This window comes from Protomyctophum bolini (genome assembly GCF_963924005.1).
Source record: "Protomyctophum bolini genome assembly, chromosome: 11".
Classification (NCBI taxonomy): domain Eukaryota; kingdom Metazoa; phylum Chordata; class Actinopteri; order Myctophiformes; family Myctophidae; genus Protomyctophum; species Protomyctophum bolini.
Window position 1 is genome coordinate 9,862,421 of NC_137872.1, and position 20,523 is coordinate 9,882,943.

At 42.3% G+C, this 20,523-nt stretch overlaps 1 protein-coding gene across 2 annotated transcripts; it reads left to right on the forward strand.

Moving 5' to 3' along the window:
* Nucleotides 1–127: 127 nt before the first annotated feature.
* Nucleotides 128–19,394, forward strand: aldh16a1 (aldehyde dehydrogenase 16 family, member A1). 2 transcript variants are annotated; one of them, XM_080776683.1, is made up of 18 exons: nucleotides 128–359; nucleotides 2,243–2,342; nucleotides 2,832–2,958; nucleotides 3,779–3,936; nucleotides 4,066–4,143; nucleotides 4,417–4,604; nucleotides 5,862–6,020; nucleotides 7,059–7,217; nucleotides 7,717–7,873; nucleotides 8,412–8,487; nucleotides 8,729–8,834; nucleotides 9,747–9,883; nucleotides 10,356–10,526; nucleotides 14,218–14,422; nucleotides 15,590–15,775; nucleotides 16,201–16,326; nucleotides 16,768–16,988; nucleotides 19,365–19,394. In XM_080776683.1, the coding sequence occupies exons 1-17, from the start codon at nucleotides 273–275 to the stop codon at nucleotides 16,939–16,941; spliced, it is 2,394 nt and encodes a 797-aa protein (XP_080632809.1). In that variant the 5' UTR covers nucleotides 128–272; the 3' UTR covers nucleotides 16,942–16,988; nucleotides 19,365–19,394. The 2 variants fall into 2 exon arrangements, with proteins under 2 accessions (XP_080632809.1, XP_080632808.1); XM_080776682.1 differs by lacking the exon at nucleotides 19,365–19,394 and having other exon boundaries at nucleotides 16,768–18,072.
* Nucleotides 19,395–20,523: the final 1,129 nt, after the last annotated feature.

The window sequence follows — 20,523 nt, forward strand, 5'->3', positions numbered from 1 at the left end:
TACTATTTGCTTGCCAAAAACAACAGATCTACCAGCTAACAACTAGTAACAAGGTGTCGCGATGCAGCGCATTGTTAGCTTGTAGATCTGCTCTTTCTTTAGCCAGCGTAGTGAGACAACCCAGGACAGCGAAACAGCACGCCGTGTCTTCTTCTCTCACACACACAGCACTCGCCGTGGAGTCCAAAGAAAGCGACGGATAGAGACTGTATTTGTACTCGCTTTGTAACATTTAAGGGGACTTTTTTAGCTCGTTACTTTGTGACATTGTAATGGCCGGTAGCGCCACCAAGACAGTGCACGACATATTTGAAAGCATGGAGTACGGACCAAGCAGCTCTAGCACTGCTACTGCACAGGTATACAACTTTCACAGCACTTCATTTCATAACTGGCCGCCCCCCTGTATGGGGGTGACATCATGTAATTCAACGATTTGAGGTTGAACGAGTGATATTCAGCATCGTATCAAATGTCTGATAAAGATATGTACTCGTTTCAATATAAATGGTGCATTGCTGGATACGTGCCAGAGATAACGTGCTCTTATAGGGTTTCTCCCCTCTTTAGAACCATGTGAAGTTCATTAGCTTTTTTTTTTTACTGTAGCTCACATCACAAGGCAACCATGTGACTGACAGGAACATGTTAGTTATGTGTCTTAATGTCTTTATTTACGTGAGATAGTGGAACCTACCTGGTGGTTGGGATCAGGACACATACAGACCCACAGGCAGTGCAATGGATATGGATTAAAACCTAGGCAGCCATCACTCCCATCATGCCATGCAAGTTCTATTTGGTTAGTTATTCTGTTTTACTTTAAGGTCAAGCATGCTGCAGTTATCAGGGGGTAAAAATGTATGTACATTAACATACTCAACTGATATATAACTCATAATGGCTGTTGATTAGTTCTTGATGCTGGAATCTGCTCCATCGTTTAATTCTCTGCAGCACATCCGAAACCACTTACCAGTTACAGTACTGATACTGGCACTGGCACAGTACTGTTACAGTACCAGTAGTAATCCATCATCACCTATTGTTAAACTATAGGTGTTCTGGGTCAACGTGACTTTGACTCCAAGTCACACACAAGATTGTTAGTTGTTAGTTTGAATAGTTCAAAGCTGGAGAGAACTGCACTTTTTCCAGTGTAAAGTTCACCTGCCAGCAATAAGCAAGTGTTTGGATAGCCCCTTTCAGGAATCGGACCCTAGTTTACCTTTTCTGTACATTGGGACCTAGTTACCGATGTCCCAAATAGGTTACAGGAAAGATAAACTAGAGTCCCGAAAGGGGCTAGTGTTTGGAGAGACCTAGAAAGGAGCACTGGACCAATGTGGGTGTGTGAATTTACAAATCTTCCGTTTCGTTGTCTCTCTGTGGATGGAAAGCATGAATCATAATGGTGAATAAACTTTCAGTTTTAATGCACTGCGCTGTGATTGGGATCAAAGAAGAACCTGATTCTTTCTGTACCTTGTTCCCTCTGTCAGTGGGTGATGCACTCTCAATTCATGCCTGGTCTTTCATTGGTCACTGTAGCAGAGGTGTCAGTCTTCATGGCCAATCAAATGGCAGCCTGCGTTAGGCTACAGTTTAACAGAGTCCTAAGTAACTTGTGTGCATTGTGAGCCTAGTCTCAAAGTTCAGAGCTTCAGTAGAACTAAGCTAGTAAAAAAAAAAAAATCTCAACCCACACGTTATTATTCGAGAGCTGAACACAAACAACATGATAGGAAATGTTGATTTTGCTTCTTATATCAGTTGTGCTTTGACTTTCATCTGGTTTTAGTGTTATAATAGTAAATATAAGATTAATACAAAACTACAGCTGGCTGCAGTGAAATAAACATTCTTCAAGTCAAGATAGATGCTATTTCTATTTTCTTATATTTATTCTTCTGGACCGGTAGTTGAAAGTCATAAAAATAAAGTTTGGTTGTTTATGTCTAACACTACTATTGTCCCCGCCAAGTCAAAGGCATGGCTGACAGACTATGTTTTGCTGAACTATTTTTTGATATTGATATAGATTCAGATCATGTGATCAAGATGGATCTGTCCCGACTTTTCACATTGATTCGTCTGATTGGCTCATTTCAAACATTGCTGGCTCACAATAACCTCTGACCTAGCTCTGGTCCATGGCGTTAAGCTATGGACCAGAGCTAGTAGTAGTAGGACCTGTTCTAACGCTTTTCTAGTTGTAATCGCTGATCTGTTTTCTCATCAGGCCTGGTTGGACCACCATTCTTGTTCTCTGGGTGTGTTCATTGATGGGAAGTTTGTCTGTCCAGCAGGCAGACAGACTCGCTCCATGGAAGACACTAAAGGTAAAAGCCTATGTATCATTGTACTTTTAACCTATGTACCTAAACTTAAGTACTGAGATGTTTTGCCAAGCCATTATTCATATAAAGACGCAGTGCCATGACTTTGGTACTACTTCATTTGTTTTTTATTTGTCTAAAGCCTCAATATTACTCTTCTGTAATATTGTATTGTCTGTGTCTTTTCGCTTTTTGTAAAGTGCCAACTTCTCTGGCAAACAGGCGAATAGAAGCAGACCTGACTCTTGACTTATCAGGACCAGTTGTCTCAAAAAGTGTCACTCAAAGAGATTATTCATTTTTGCAACTAATATTTAAGTTCAACCATCATTGTTGTTGTTATGAGGCTGTTTTTAATAATAGAATTTCTTTACAATCATTTCTACATGACAGCTTTGTTTCTCTTCAATTATGCAAATACCTCTTTTTAAATAATGATGTTGTACTCAGTTTTTATGTTGAATCCATATTAATTCTATTCCCTCCTTCCAGGTGGCATTGTGTGCAGTACAGTGTGTGCTGAGGAGGAGGATGTGTCACTATGTGTGACCTCTGCCATGAGTGGCTGTACAGCCTGGAGTGGGCTGCCATGTCACCAAAGATCCAAAGTGCTGCTCAGGTAACAAACCCATGGCCTCCCCATGTGTGTCCCTTTCAAAAATCTAGGTGAACATGGGCCGTCACGATCATGACGCTTCATTGGCATACACATAACTGCATACACAATACTCGTGACATGTAATTTTCATATCGTACCATCCCTAATCTGGGACAGTACAGTATATAGCCCCAATATGTTCCCTAGCTCAGTCCCTACTCCCTACGCTAATTCTGTAGCTCAGAGATGAGGTCACATCCATGCCCCCTCCCACTGCGGTTCAGAAACGGCGCATGGTTTCAACCAGGAACGCTTCTTACCCTTTTCTGCACATTGAATCCAAAAAGTGAAGGGCCACTAACTTGCTAAACTAATTTAAATGTAGGAGCGGCCAAGAAAATCCAAGTTTAAACGGTTAAACGAGCGTTTAAATCTATTTCCACATTAAAGCTTTTCAACTTCCTTGAAAAACATGCTAAACAACCGATTTAAACGCTCGTTTAACCGTTTAAACTTGGTTTAAATTAGTTTAGCATGTTAGGCGACCTTCACTTTTTGGATTCAAGGGAAAGAAGCGTTCCTGGTTGGAACCATGCACTGTTTCTGAACTGCGGTGGGAGGGGGTGTGGATGTGACCTCATCTCGGAGCTACAGAAGGGACTGAGGGAACATATTGGGGCTAGGACAGTATGCAGTCTTGAACTTGAGCGGAATGTGTTTTTTCCCCAGGTTGGTGAGTGTCCTGGGGCAACATGGTCAGTGTGTGTCATGTGTTTTCTCCCCAGGTTGGTGAGTGTCCTGGGGCAACATGGTCAGTGTGTGTCATGTGTTTTCTCCCCAGGTTGGTGAGTGTCCTGGGGCAACATGGTCAGTGTGTGTCAGAGATGTGTGAGCTGTGCCAGGCTCCCTGTTCTACCTTGTCTCTGGCCAGACTGGCCCAGTACTACGCTACCTGGGCCCAGCTCCGAGACACTCTGCTCACCAACTGGTCTCCTCTTGGTAAGGACAAGCAGTCAAGCTGTGTGCGTTTGTGCGTGCGTGTGCACGTGACTCCAATCGATTAGTAATCTATTGTGAATCTAAATGTATGTTGTCAATGTGTTGTTGATGTCGTGTGTTGTTTTTCAGGTGTGGTGGTAGTGGTGGTCTCTGATGATTGCTCTCTATATTCACTCATGCTCAAAGTACTTCCAGCACTGGCCATGGGTAACACACACACACACACACACACACACACACACACACACACACACACACACACACACACAATAAAATTAGTTTGAGTCAGTCTCATTATAGCTACTACCTCTTTGACTACAAACTTTATATTTTATGTGTGGTTTAATATACATTTTTTAATTAATCAAAACCCAAATATGTTTTGCTATATGTTGTGTAATTGTCTAATGGATGTGTATTTGCTTTAATTTTGAAAATGAATAAATCAAATCTGAGTGAACTCCTTTCACTGTCTCCAAGGTAACTCTGTTGTTGTTGTTCCTGGCTCGGCCACTGCCTCTCCGGCTCTCCTATTGGCCCAGGTCTTTATGGAGGCGGGGTTTCCTCCCGGAGTGCTGAATATTCTAACGGGAAGTGATGTGTCTCTGGGGGCTAAAGTGGCCCAGAACGCTAACATCAGCTATGTCACCTACAGCGGCAACAAGCAGGTGTGTGTGTGTGTGTGTGTGTGTGTTTGGTATCGACCTTTTAATTGCTGATGCCTGATTGTGATTATTGCTATTAGCTTCAACCCAGATTAATCAATAATAAGGGTTTCATTTCTAAAGCCTGACTTTGTTGTGCTACAGTGTCACTCTGCAAAAGTGTGTAGTTGTGACGTGAGCTTGTTAATCGTCTATTTTTGGTTATAGCTGGGGGCGAACGTGTGCAAACGTGTTAAGCGCACCCCCTAGTGGGCTGTTTGCACAGACTCAAACATTAGATACCGTATAGCTATGGAGCCCTGCCTACGCACCGGCCTCAGAGCATACAGGTGTGCATAATACTTTGTTGCCTAAAAACTGGTCACCAAAAGCCAAATCTTTACAAGTGCGCCCCCAGCTATTAGTGACACGTCATAAGTCACACGAGTATAACTGTATAAATTAAGCATGAGTCCCACTTACTGTAGCTCCTCTTCCACTTTGTGAAAAGTGTTATTTCAACTAAGATCCAGGGCAGAGAGGTCTGCTTGTAAATCTGCGAGTGATGCCTTCAAACTACAGGGTATAAACAAGGCTTTAGATTTCTCCTAAGCACATATACGTTTCCCCACAAATGTGATATATTGTCTGGTCCAAATTCAACTGCTGCCCCATATAGCCTGGCTCCAAGCCAAGATAGATAATAGGTCAACTAACTGGCTGTGTCAATTTGGACATTTGAGAAGCAGCTCTAGCAGTCTATAATCTCAACCCGTGTGTGTGTGTGTGTGTGTGTGTGTGTGTGTGTGTGTGTGTGTGTGTGTGTGTGTGTGTGTGTGTGTGTGTGTGTGTGTGTGTGTGTGTGTGTGTGTGTGTGTGTGTGTGTGTGTGTGTGTGTGTGTGTGTGTGTGTGTGTGTGTGTGTGTGTGTGTGTGTGTGTGTGTGTGTGTGTGTGTGTGTGTGTGTGTGTGTGTGTGTGTGTGTGTGTGTGTGTGTGTGTGTGTGTGTGTGTGTGTGTGTGTGTGTGTGTGTGTGTGTGTGTGTGTGTGTAAACATTGCCAGTAGATAAGTACTCAAGAAATTATAATCGAACATACAAAGAAATCCCCAATAGCTACTTACCGCAACGTGCAAACCTGAAGTGACTTCTGAAGTTTCCTTTCTCGCCAAAAGCCCTTGAACATAAAATGGAAGACAATCAGTCATTGATGATATAACTAAACGATGACGAACTGTCACAAAACTAAAATATAAAATACTCTCTTGCTCTCCCTGTTTTAGGACGGAGTGAGGCTGTGCAAGGCCACAGCAGGGATGGGAGTGCCCATGTCTCTCTCTCTGTCTGTGGGCGCCACCTGTCCATTTATTATCTTTGAGTCGGCCGACATAGACAGTGCCGTGGATGGAGTGATAGAGGCCGCGTTCAAGAAGAGGAAAGAGGTGAGAGAGGCAGCCCTCGTGTGCAAACATTCCGATTCAGCGGTTGGTTGACATGAAGAATCTATTTCGAAGTAACCTCGCCTCACCAGGCTTTCCACCTCGGAGGAAAGCCTGGTCTCTGTTCCAAAAGTGCCCGTGTGAACCGGTCTGGAGCGGATGATATGGTTACGTCATGTTGTAGTATTGTTTTGTAGTCATCAGGCAGGAACAATCAAACGGAACTTCCTTTTCCCTCAAACCGGAAGAATAATAATAAAAGCTCGCATAGCCTGTTATGTAGCTTTTATTGAGAAGAATCAGTTTGAGGGAAAAGGAAGTTCCGGAAGATTGACGACTACAAAACAATACTACAACATGACGTAGCGATATCATCCGATCCCGACCGGTTCATAAACCCGAAATGGAATGGTGCCCAGGCTAATTTCAAAGTATATAAAGGACAAACGGAAGAGGACATGGTAGACATTTAGCTGATGCTCCTATCTAGAGTGACTAAGTTGCTCAAATTAGAAAATATATGAAAATGAAATGAAAAGGGCCAACTAACTATCTCCTACCTATCATAATGTAAAAGTAATATTCAATAATGCAGTATTTCTGTGATATCACAATAGCCTAAAAAATAAAATAAAATAAAAACGATTCCAAGTTAAAGTGATTAAAAGAATATATATTTTGCTTAGGCTATCCTTCGCCCTCTGTGCTGCTGGGAAATTATTTTTGTATAGTCAAAATGCAATAATAATTTGTAGTTGTCACAAAATATCATGGCACACCAGCCTTTTTAATCTGCTCTGATCCGAATCGCGTCGGCGTTCTCAATAAAGTGTGGGAAATCACATCTGAGCCTGTCTTACATCTTTTATTTTAAGTTTTACTTAAGTTATATTTAACGCTGAGCAGTGAGCACCCACTGCCTCAAGTTCTCAACCAAGGGCAGTTTCTTTCTCGACGGCACAGCAACGCGCCTCGGCAATAAGTGTGTCTCTTGTCTCTTGTCTTCAGGTGTGTGTTAATAAGTGTCTCTTTTGTCTTCAGGTCCAGTGGGTGTTGTGTGTGCAGGAGAGCGTGTGGGACAGTGTGGTGTCCCGTCTGACGCTTCGCATGGCAGGCATGAAGTGTGTGGCTCTGCCCAGCGGTGGAACCCGCAGCCTGGTGGATGATGCAGTACAGCAGGCTCAGCACCAGGGGGCCACGGTCAGTCACTGAACTGTTAGCCTCGGAAACCCAGAGGTTTTTATTTCCAGGGAGAAAAAAATAAGTCTGGGGCCGAGTCCACTTCAATTCGGCATACAGTAGCGCAAACTCTCTGCTGATTTCTGATCGTCTGCACCTTTGTTAAATTGACAGGCACGCACGCACTCATGTACACACACGCACATTCTCTTAACGAATCCGGATCTCGAAGTTGACAGAGATATGGATCATACAAATTGGGCCATGGGATTGTCACACAGAGGTTGGTAGGTTGTTGAAGAGGCAACCAACCACTGTCAGCTCGCTGTTAATGCTACCACTACTGCACATGAAATAAATAGAAGTTCATAAACATGAACCAGCTATAATATTTCGGCAGGTCACCGATTTCACCGTAACACCGCCATGCTGGAGTGTCCGAGTGCGAGTAAAGCAAGTGGCCGAGATTTTGGGTATTTGAATTTGGCTTAAGACAAGGACATGTTTCTCTGTGCCCCAGCTGATCCAGGCCTGCACCGCGCTCTCTTCCGGAGCTCAGTACCCTCCCACGGTGCTGTGTGATGTGGCCGCCTCCTCTCCCTGTGTGGTCTCTCCTCCACCCGGACCACTGCTGCCTCTCATGTCGTTCAGGAGCAACACTGAAGGAGTTGCCCTGGGTAAGGGACTTACTTGTGTGTCTGTGCACGATGTAGCCCAGTGGGCAAAGGCAAAGGCCGTCGGGATCAGGAGTCGAGCCCGTGGCACGCCGTCAGACCGTCTGGGCCATTTTCACTACTGTACTTCTTAAACATTTGTTTTCTGATTCATGGGATTTCTTTCGTTTTTATTTTATTTCCTGCATGAAGTTACTGAAGAAAACAAACCTTTGAATTCTGTTTTTAATTCGTGATTTTTGTTTTCATATATATTTTATGTTTTTTGAAAAGGTTTTGAAATTAATAACAATTAAAAAGCAAATTCAGGGACCCATAAAAATGTGTCCACGACCCGCAAATGGGTCCCGACCCAATGTTTGGAGAACCAGTGATGTAGCCGATTGTCTCTATAGTGTTGTCAGTTACAATATGAATATAGTATATTATAACTAAATATCATCGCATGGATGCACCTGGGACGTATCCTCAGTGATGTATCACAAGGTCATCTGGCTTTCGGGTAATGTAATCAATCTTAGTTGTATTTGTGTTTTCCCAGCTAACCACAGTCCCCATGGCCAGGCAGCCTCTGTCTGGACTGAAGATCTCACCCTGGCTTTGGAGACTGCTAAGAGGTACAGCCTTCTCTTTTGTCTTTTGTGTGCAGCCAGGCTCTTACCTCTTTAGACCAGCACCCACCAGTCAGTCCATGTGCATTATTTAAGTTCCCTTTGAAACGGTTTTAATACAAACCACTGAAAGATTTTCAATTCTCTGACTGTCTCCCCCCGCCCCCCTCTCTCTCTCTGCCTGTCCATATGTTACTGCCTCTCTCTCTCTCTCTCTCTCTCTCTCTCTCTCTCTGTCTCTCTCTAGCCTGTCTGTTGGATCGGTATGGATAAATTCTCACTCCATGTGGGATCCCTGTCTCCCCATATCGGGTCACAAAGGAAGTGGAACTTGCGTTGACGGAGGACAGGAAGTAAGCCTTTTCACACAGAAATAGTGAAAATATGAGTCATGTGTGCTTGAACCGCCTAACTGACTAATTGATTGGCTTAATGATTGCTTGTTGATGTATTGTGATCAGAGTGATAATCAGCCTTTGGTGTAAAACTATGATCAGGATAACAAACGGTTGGGGACGCCCTTGTTGTTGTTAATTGATCATTATTGATTTAGATTAAATTGATTAAAAGCACTTGATTGATAGTCAATTAATTGTTTACATAATGTTTTTACTTATGATATATTTAAGTGGTTCTCAACCAGTGGTCCGGAGACCACCAATGGTCCTTGAGGGTTGTTCCAGGTGGTCCCCAGATAAAACCAAAATGGGTCCATTTGGTTTCATTTTACACTCTCAAGAGTTAAATTATTGTTAAACATCTGCATTACTTAATTTAATTTACAAGAAGAATTGTTACTTTGATCAACATTTGCCTGTTATCTCTCCTATATGGTATCAACATTTAGTTTGGGGTCTGCAAGGCCCATCAAATGGTCCATGGCTCAAATGCAGAATAAAGAATGGGCCTTGATATGAAAAGGGTTGAAAACCACTCGTATATATTTAACCCATTCTGACCTGAGATCAGATTCATACAAGGTTTCCACGGGACACACACTGGTCTGATTAACCCATTCTGAGTCTGACCTGAGATCAGATTCTAAAAATGTCAGTCGTTCTTCGAATTTTTCAAAAATAGCAGACCTACAAGCTCGTATCGCGCCACTCGGTGGCGCGATATGAGCTTGTAGATCTGCTATTTTTCAATAGCTAAAGCATAACATGATGCCAACACCAAAATGGGTGCCCGGTCAGAATGGGTTAACATTTGATTGTATTGTATAAGTTGTGAATAATGACTTCTCTCTCTCCTCTGTCTCCCAGGGTCTCTTCCAGTTCCTGACGTCGTCCAGCTCTTCCTCCCCTCCTCTTCCTCGTTCCTCTCCTGTCGATATGGACTATGACACGTTTGGAACATCTGTGTCCGCAACTATCGTTCCTGATGGTTCAGACCCTGCCAGGTGTGTATCATTCATCCAGACCCTGCTGTGTGTGTGTGTGTGTGTGTGTGTGTGTGTGTGTCTCTCCCCCCCCCCCCCCCCCCCCCATACACACAAATGGCAGTGCAAATATTGAAATAAAATATTTCAAACAATTATTATCATACACAAACAATACATACAATTAAACAAATACACAATTTCTACGTCGTTACAGTTCCTAACCCAACAGCTGACGACTCAACCTATTATTCATCTATCTAAAGCTTCTTCGATGTCACCATGTTTAATGGACTCCAAGAACCTCTCCCATATCTTATACAATACAGCAGGTTTCTTCCTAATTACATATGTTAGATTCTTTTTAGTCATGTTCATCACAATCTCGACGACCTCTTTGTGTATGTCTTTTGCTGGCTCCCCTTTCCACCACCCCTCCCTCCCTCCTTCCCTACCTCCTCTCCATTCTCTTCTCTTCTTTCTCCTTTCACAGCATCCCTAAAATCTACCAGCAGTTTGTCGGGGGCAAGCCTTGCAAGTCGGACTCTGGCAGCAGTGTGGCGGTGGGGGCACCAGGGGGCGCTGGCGTGCTGGCCTACTGCCCAGACAGTGGTAGGAAGGACGTCCGCAATGCAGTGGAGGCTGCTATCAAAGTTCAGCCTGGGTAATGGAATAGTTACTATATACAATACAACACTGCTTCTCACAGTGGTCTTTGAGGGGGTTCCAGGGGGCCCCGGCAAAATGAGGATCAGTTAAACATTTCACATTATTTCAGCTAAAATATGTGATATCTACAAGCTCATAACGTGTTACATTGTAGCTTGTAGATCATCTCTTTTCGAAAAATGCTGACAAATATTTACAAATGTTCTGTTAAGGGGGTCCTTGGCATACCATCTTCTCAAAAGCCGGTCCATAGCCAAATACATATCAATTTGGGGGTCCTTGACATGAACTGGGACTGGGAGGTCGGGCGGGGTTCGATCCCCGGCCGGGCCGGGTCATACCAAAGACTAAAATGGAACCCAATGCCTTTCTGCTCGGCATCAAGGGTTGGATGGGTATGGGTATGTCCCTGCGACATACTAGTGTCATCATGTCCAAGGGGTGTACTTGTACATCAGGCTTCCTCATGCAGCCACGCTACATGAGGCCCTATGGGCTCGGCAAGGCTTACTTTGACATGAAAATGTTTGAGAATCTTTTCAATATTGTAAAGGAACAGTCAGTCACACGCTCATGCAAACGACCATCGCCTGCCGATATCTTGTCAAGCTGACCGTGGGCAGTGCAGAATGTGATGCACACAGAAATTAATTTGCTGATTTGAGTCCACTCATTCCTTTTGAGTGGATGTGGTAGTTGGTCACAAAAATGAGCTGCCAAGTGGGGTCAACGCCACACACTTCTTTGTTATTGTTTGATGTCCGTTCAAAGGTCTACATTCTATAAAGTTGCATTCCACGCAAAGCAGGACGTGGAAATATGCTCCACCCCTTCACTCGCAAAGAACGAAGTGAACAGAAGACTAATATTTATATTATTTAAACCCTGTATATACTTAAGCTTACTTCTGTATACTTAACTTGGTCCCCTCTTTTGTCCCTCTACAGTAGAGTCTACACCAAATGTCTTTGTCGAAAATAGATTAACAAGTTTACAACGTGTTGCGGCATGTAGATCAGCTATTCTGGCCAAATGTTATGACATGCCCAGAAATAGACCTTATTCTGTGGTGATTCATTTGTGACTGTCACTGTACCCCAATACACACAACTCCAAGTGAGTGGAACATATAATAATAATAAATCTTTCGAATTTGACAATACATAACATCTTATGTTATTATAGATGAGATGCAATAATTGCAGAGTTCCGTAAAATAGCGTGTGGTGGTGTGAGAGCTGGTAAAACTCCACTGAGGTGATGAGATATGAGAGTCAGTGACATAATGGCATATGTTTTAGACGTTCCATCGTACGAAATGTTGGTCTACTTTTATTTTAAAGTATAACCAGATATATTTGGTTTACAGAAAGTTGTATAAAGTGTTGTTGCTGCTGAAGAATTGATTAAAATAGGGGTTTTCAACCAGGGGTTCGGTTTGTGAAATCCTAGGGGTGCTTGCCAGTAATGTAAGATTACTAATCTTACATTACTTATTATACATTTGTATTATTATTATTTTTTATTATTCGGTTGTAGTGATATACAAATATAATAGTAGCAGGAGTGAAACAGTATTCATGTATAACCTGCAATTAAAACATTTGTTCCAATTGAGCAAAACATTTACCGGTGAGCATATGAGGTGCTTCAGTTGAACCTTTGAGACAGAAAGGGTTCACTGAGAACTCCTGGGTTAAAAGGTTGCATAATAGAAACAGGTGTTGCACAGACAGCCACAGCTACAGTAGTAATCTCAAACCATATCGTCACCTGGAATGACATATATAAACATCTTCCTGCCAGGCAGAGTCTCAAGTCCAAGTTGAGGTGAAATGGTAAATGGTGCATTTATATGGCTCTTTTATCCAAAGCGCTTTACATAGATTGTGCGTTACATTCACTCATTCACACACCGATGGCAGAGGAAACCATGCAAGGCACCAACCAGCACACCGGGAGCAATTAGGGGTTCAGAGTCTTGCTCAAGGACACTTCGACACTAACTCTGGGGTAGCCCGGGATCGAACTGGGAACATCCGGCTACTTTAACGGCCACTCTACCCCTGAGCCACTGCCACCCTTAAAATGCCCCTAAACACATGGCATGATACATAACTGTTGTCAGATAAGATCAAGGGCTGTATTTTGCGTGTCTTAAGTACCAGGTCTTATTACCTAACTTGAGTAAAATAAAGACCTGGAGGCGTGATCAATGCTCTTTGGCCACTCAGAATAGCCAAAGAGCATTGATCACGCCTCCAGGTCTTTAGTTTACTCAAGTTAGGTAATAAGACCTGGTACTTAAGACACGCAAAATACAGCCCCAGGAATGCTAAACACACACACGATGTCTGTGAGGACATCTTGAGGACCTAATACAGAATTCCATTTTCTCATAACTGCTAACTGTTTATCCTTAGGCTGACCCTACCGTCCGAATCCTACGCAAACTTAACCATGAGTTTGACAAAACCTTAATTCTAACCCTGACCCTGTACCTAAACACTATCCCAAAATGAAGCCTTTTAGTTGTAAGGTTTAGTAAAATTATGTGTTTACTGTTGTTTAGGCGTTTTCTGTTGCGATGGAGACGTTCAAGGGTAGAATTAGAGGTACATGCATACGTGCAGTCGTGCACGCATACAGATGCACTGCACATGTATTGTCCAGACAGAAGGAGACAATCTTTTGCAATAAGAAGTAGGCAGCTATCAAAGTCCAACGTGTCTATATGATAAACATACAATTCTTCGTCTCTAGTACTATAGGCTACTGTGTCAGACATGCATTATAGAGTATATCATGTGCAGGTGTAAGGCCACCTTGTCGTTAATTATTAACCAATATATTATTACTCTTGGAATCAATAAATCACGTATGGGCATGCCCGGCTCCCACGTCCGCAACCTTGACATCATTTTCTCTGATCATTAATCAGCTGATCATTAATCAGCTGATCATTAATCGAGCTGATCACCAGTTTGATTATTGCAGCGGTGTCAACAGTATCTGACTGATACTATTGATTTTCACTATTTTAAAATGCCTACCAAGTTTAGACATAAGGGCCCCAAGTGTCTTGTTCAGAGAGACCTCAACACATGATTGCCAGGGCTGGGAATTGAACCCAGGACCCAGTTTCCCAGGCAGCCTCTACCCATTTTCTCCTATGGCCGTTGACAATATAGCAGAAACACACACCAAAGGTGAGGTGCTGACATTCGCAAAAACAAACTTAAAAAGAAGAAAAAAGTGTTGCACACCCATATGCAGAGATTTATTTGAACGATTCGGCCTGTTGGCCTTCCTCAGAATCAGCTAATGACAATATGGTCTTGACTTGAGTGAGTTATTGCTTTTATATTATGGCAACTTGAAAGTCATAGTCCCAATTAAAACAGTCTTTAATAGACATTATAAGACATTAGTCCCCGAATGCTTTCACAAACAAGGCTGTTAGGTTTGTTCTTCAAGTTTGTCAGATTCATTGTGCAGTTCCAAATTAGAAGCTGTTTGAAATCATTAAATAATTTGTCATTGTAAAATGTACAATCGTCTGATTCGGTGTATCAGTTTGGGTTTTGTGAATGCTATGTAAAATCTTATTGGGATGATGCGATTGTATTTTTGGAACATAATGTGTTTAATGACCCTCCTCTAGTTAAAACTTTCCTCTTTTACAGCTGGATGAAGAAAAACCCTTCTGCACGCGCTCAGTCCCTCTATGCTCTGGCCAAGGCACTGGAGGCAAAGAGGAGGGACATGTCCGCATCAATCACTGCCCAAACCGGCCTCGCATTGGAGGAGGCTGACATGGAGGTGGAGCTTAGCATCGCCAGGCTCTTTGATTGGGCCGCACGTTGCGATAAGGCCCTGGGTGGTGCTCCGGTAAGGATTTTTGTGTGATTATTCTACAAATGCAATGAATAGGCGTGTTTCCTACTCCGCGTTATCAGTGCCCATACCTGAGGCGGGGTAGGCGAAAGGGCCTTTCTGTGTGGAGTTTGCATGTTCTCCCCGTGTCCCCTAGGGTAGGTACCCTCACAAAAAACATGCAGTAATCCTGGTCTCTAAACTGCCTCCCCCTGGCCTGATGGAGGGGAAAGAAACTGGTTGGAATAACGTGTTCCTTTCACACGCTACGTCTAACCAGGAAAACTCCCCCCTGTCAGGTGTAAAGGAGCAACTTGGACACTCAGGCATGAAGGAAGCATGAGTTCAAGTCCGTTGCTCTCCCCTTGTCCCCCATATATGGGGACTAGGTTGGCGGAGGGTGTGTAGAGCCCAGGATCACATTAGATAATTGACACAGGGGTGAAAAATGGGTTACAAAATTGTGGGATAAACATTATAGAGAAAAAAAAAGAAATGCACACAATCTCGTGGACAATCTTTAGTTAACGATAGTTTGTATGTAACTAGCTGTGCATTTTGAGAATGCTAGTTGGTTAACAGACCAACTAGCCGTTCGGATTATGGATATAAACAGGTGATGGAGCCAAACAGTGGCTGTGGCTCAGGAGGTAGAGCAGGTCGTCCAATGATCCATGGGTCGGCGGTTCGAATCCCGGCTCCTCCTGTACACATGTCGAAGTGTCCTTGGGCGAGACACTGAACCCTACATTGCCTCCAATGAGTTGGTCGGTGTGAGGCTTGCCACCATTGGTGTGTGAATGTGGGAAGTGAAGACGCTGGCATCGACTGTTCGCCGCTTCACCTCCCAATGTATGTATGAATGAATGAACCATTGTAAAGCGCTTTGAGCACTTGGAAAAGCGCTATAAAAATGCAATTAATTATTATTATCTCATTCCTTTGATGTGGGAACAAACAGGATGCATGATATTCACGAGATGACAGTATTTCCAGATGAGAAATGTACGTCTTTTTTTTTTTGTAATCGCTACATGGATCAAGTATGTTGTGATTGACATTTTGGGACTTCTGTGCTCTGGCTTTGGAAAGGCGTACCTGCAGTGTATGTATGAGAATGTAAAAATGAGACTGTACGTAATAATGGGTGAGTTGACACAGATAATACCTCTTCTCCTCCAGCCCTTTCCTCAGTCTGGCTCCGCCCTCTCCTTGCCCGGGGCTCTGGGAGTGGTGGGCGTTGTCCTCCCTGATGACAAGCCCCTCCTCTCCCTGGTGACACTGCTCGGGGCGGCCGTCTCCATGGGCAACGCTGTAGTGATGGTTCCCAGTCAGAGGTACCCTCTGCCCGCTTTGCACTTCATCCAGGTGAGGCTCTTTGCCACAAGGCTAGGGTTAGCAGTTACACCATGTCCTGAAATAACACCTCACACCGCAGTGTTAATTTTTTATTATTTCGACTAATACTATGACGACAAATGTTCGTCGACTACCTTTTTTCACTGATGAAATCTAAATGGAAACACATTTGGGCATGTACAACTTCCTGGTCTCAACTGCGCATGTTTCTTTCCTTCCATGGAGCAACATGGAGTCGCCCGTACGGTCTTCGCTTCTCGTCCTCTTTAGATAGTCCTTGAGTGGAACCAGGAAACCACATCCACTACTATGCCCTCTATACTAGAGTTCAAGTGGTTCAATTTCACAAATGAAAATATGATTGAAATGGTTGTGTTGTTCCCAGGCTTACTCGTCTACTCAATCTTATCTTCCTCTCCTGTGCTCTCCTCCAGGTGCTTCATTCTGCAGCCCTGCCTGCAGGCTTGGTAAACATCATAACAGGAAATAAAGATCAGCTGACTGCGGCTCTGGCCAATCACAGTGTCATCAAGTCCATCTGGTACTGGGGTCACATGGAGGTAATTATACACTACAGTGATAATGAATAGGTAGGTACACACTGAGTGTGTACACATACACACAGTTTAGTTATGTAGTTTGTTATGGGAATTTACCTGGTTAAATAATTGAATAAAAATCTGAATGAATACACACACACGTGCACACTCACGTGTGCACACACACACACACACGCCTACCTTAATTTGTTACTTTTAATTCATATTGTAACGACTCAGGTTCAAGAATCTATTCGCCTGCTTGGTCTGCATCCTATTTTACATCGTATTGTTTCTCACTCAAGTCATATAATGTATTTTTAATTTTTATGTTGGTTTGCGTTTTAGTCTTTATCTCTCTCTTCCCACACTCTCATTCTCTTTTCTCTCATTCTATCTTTTATTCATTTGCCTCGTCTGTCTGTCTGTCCGTCTGTCCGTCTGTCCGTCCCCCCTCTCCAGGGCTGTCAGTACCTCCAGTACACATGCACCAACCCTATGAAGACCCTGTGGCTCCACTGCCAGAAAGATGAGAAGGATGGAGGGATGGACTGGGCTCACCCCCGTCCCTCGCTACTGGAGGAGATGTGGAGAAATGCCGTCCAGTGGAAGAGTGTCTGGATCCCTACTGCCTAGAAAGGAAGGAGGGATGAAGAGACTGGTAGAGCGTCAAATACTGTATGGTGGGTGAGATGGACGGAGAGAGCAGAGGAAGGGACCAGGAGATCTAATACTATTGCTGGAATGTCTAGAATAAGACAATTACAGATTCAAGACATGAATTTAATACTGATAGATATACTGTAAACAATTCAGTGGTAGACAAGATCAGAAGGATACTTACTGTACATTTGAGAATTTGGGAGAGAACTACAGAAAAGAGGCAGAGCGGATATAGTGGCGTTACATGCAGTAGGTTAGGGAATTATTGAAAACGGAGAACATTAAACCACAAAGGAAAGATTGAGAGAGGAAGAGATTTGGTGTATTGATTTAATTGGGGGTTTGGGCAGGAGTAGTGTTGGAGAAGCCATTCAAGGTCATTCTTTATATACTGTGCATGGGTGTATGCACGTGTTGGGGGAGGGGGGGGCTGGGGTGGGTGCTTACACAGTGCACTTAACTCACTCAGACAGGCAGGCAGACTTCGGATTTGGGGGGATTTTCTAATATACTCACGGATATTAAGGATGTTTCATCTAAAATCAACCCAAAACAGAATTGAAATGTGTGAAGCCTAAACAGCTCAGTTAGTATTTTCAGGTTCTCGGGTGATTTTTTTTTTTACTCCCTTGGGTGACGACATGAAGGCAGTCTTTGCTCTCTTTAAGATGTCTCTACTATGAGGTCATGTTTGTGTCAAGTCCCAACAGAGCAAAAACAAAACGGAATCAAAACATCTGTATAAAAGCTACCTCTTCCTACTGTTCTTTTCTTACTGTCAGCTTAGTCATGAGACCAGATTTGGGTCTTTTCCTAACCCTAAGATCCTTATTGTTTGATTTACAATTAAACACAATCATCCTTTGTGCTCAGATAACTGGTTAACAGAATGGTATATACAAAAACCATGACCACCTGGGATTGCCAGAATGGTGTTTCAGTCCAACGTAAAGCCAAGTTAAATGTTATACTGCGAAACATGTTTTCCACTATACAGTGACACAACCTTTTACGCCTTACTTCCATTGTGGAATGACTTTACATATCTGTAAAATAATAATAATAATAATAATAAAGTATTAAGTTAATCCTGCCATACTTAAAGGTGTGCAATGTGATACTGTATTTGTTGTTAAATTCCTTAGTATTAACATTCCTAGGGTAATCTAGAATGTACCAGATTCCATTTGGGAAGTAGTAAAAGTCCATGTTTTGTTTAAAAACCTTAGATGTGGAATAAAAGAATGGTGACCTGGATGGTTATATAAATGTCTAAAATATCGTCAGATGTTATCTCACATACATTTTAAGTTTCTGGTCTTTGTTCCTCTTCCTTCTTCTCTAAGCCTAAACTCGCAGATTAAAAAGGCGAAAAGAAGGAAAAAACAAATAGGCTTGGAACTACAGAATGCTGAGTCATGGCAATGACACAGCAAAATCCTTTGGGCAGGCAAAGCTTGACTCGACATCTGTGCAGAAATGTATGACGATGAGTCAGACGAACTTGTGACAAAGCACAGGATTATTGCAGACGGGAAGGATATCGCCTTTTAAATGGCAGTCACCTTTTTGTGTTGAGTTTGAAGATTGAAGAGCATATTCAATGAGCAGTTCTGAACAGAAATGTGCTTGTATAACCTACACATACAGAACATTTAATCTCATTTCCCTTTGTTTTTTTATGGAACCAGAAGTACGAAGTGTACCGCAATGACAGTGAAGGAATGACTATTAAACAGTCACAGACACAGACACTATTTATCTCCAGGTTTATTACTGGTGACAGTTCTTTTCTTACTTTGAACACAGTAAAGTTCAACTTCAGTTGATCATTAAACAATATAGCAACCATTATTTACCCTAAATGAACTTGTTCTAGAATGAGACGGCCTGAAAACACAAGAAGAATAAACATTTAACTTACAGATACCATAAAACCTTGTATAGGACCTCAATGGAAACGAGTCCATTGGACTTTTTTGTGTCTACACTTTAATTCTGTCTAATAAAATATTCAATCAAACAAAACCTGATCTTCATCAAGTGTTTTTTTGTTAAAAATAAGTATGCTTTAAATTAATTTGGTCCATGGGGATATTATTGATGTCAGATTAAAGTTCTAGTGGGCCTCGTGTTGCCATACCAACAATCATGAACATAACTCGTTTTTTGTTTTTAAATACAATTTATTTTATTCTACAGCTCTGCCCTGCTGTTTATATTGAATCTACATTAGATATATTGAATCTACATTAGTCTCAACGCATGAACACAGTTCAGTTCATATGAGTTGGGAGCATCTCAATGTTTTTGTCTCGCATTATAAAATGTTCCTTTTCCAACAGCATAAAATGTATCATGGTTTCATAGTGTAACATTATTTCCTCTTTCCTCAGTCATATGAAAGAATGTAACTGACCACAAGTCAGAATCACAAGTCCTAACGATGACGACGCAGATTGCCTCTGAAAGTGTACTACAGGTAATATACCACAATTACTGAATAATATTGCCAATCTCGTCTGATACATTTCTTTCTTGTATGTCTTTGGTCTGTTATTCAAGAGGACAATGCACCAACTAGTCACACAGCACAGTGGCAATCAAAAGGCATCTGTAACTATTCAGACACTGCAGACATTCTATCCCCACAACTCAGTAGTTCTTTCACACACTGAAATAGGTAAGGTATCAAAGCAGTATTGAATCGAAATGATCAAATTAATAAATATCTCAGATTGCACATGTAGTGTAGATATTCAACATTCTGTTTCAACATTCTACTCTTCCATGTGACCACCACGCACTGACTTTTTAGTGCGTTACCCGTTCAAATCAAATCAAAAAAATATAACGGTAATGGGTCGCACACACACCAAGACTGCATTTCAATAATTTATTCTCGCATTTTGAACAGAATTGCATCATTCATATGCAATTATTCACCTTAACATCTTGAGAAAACCTGTCAATAAAGCAGGGGAAAAAAAGATTATTCATGGTGCCCACGGCAGGGGGAAACAGCCCTTGCCATCATGAATGAGTCCCAGATGTTTCAGAAAATGTTTTAATTACATGTTAGAGGCAGCTTGCACTAGACTAGAGGAGCTTGCCCATGTTAACAATACTCAGGTATACAAGAACTTATTGTTTATAAGCCCACAGCTTTTAAATATAGTAAAACAATCATCACTGTTATAGACAATAGATCTGAAGGAACAAAATAACCAAGGGCTGTTTTTCCCAATCTCCCTGTAGTCTTGCAACATTACTGTATTGTGTGTACAGTCCTAAAACATCCCTGTAATCATACCCACAAATACTTATGGTAACAGCCTTGTCATTTGAAAATCATACTTTATCAGTTGGTTTCAACCATAATAATACATTTAATAAGGCTTTTTATGTTATGAATTAAAGGTTGGCTCCAATGATAAGGGCAGCGGGCTTGGTTCTACTAGTTAGACTGTTTTCTGTTACATAACTTATCAAGTAATGTTGGTTAGTAATATGCTTGTAATTCATGTGGCCAGGCCACCATGATACAGCTGTAGT

What these genes read in the sequence shown, in the direction of transcription:
- aldh16a1 (XM_080776683.1), top strand. Translation starts at nt 273, where the DNA reads ATGGCCGGTAGCGCCACCAAGACAGTGCACGACATATTTGAAAGCATG. An exon ending in AGATCCAAAGTGCTGCTCAG is followed by an intron (nt 2,959 to 3,778) that starts GTAACAAACCCA and finishes TTTTCTCCCCAG; the next exon opens with GTTGGTGAGTGTCCTGGGGC. An exon ending in CTCAGCACCAGGGGGCCACG is followed by an intron (nt 7,218 to 7,716) that starts GTCAGTCACTGA and finishes TCTGTGCCCCAG; the next exon opens with CTGATCCAGGCCTGCACCGC.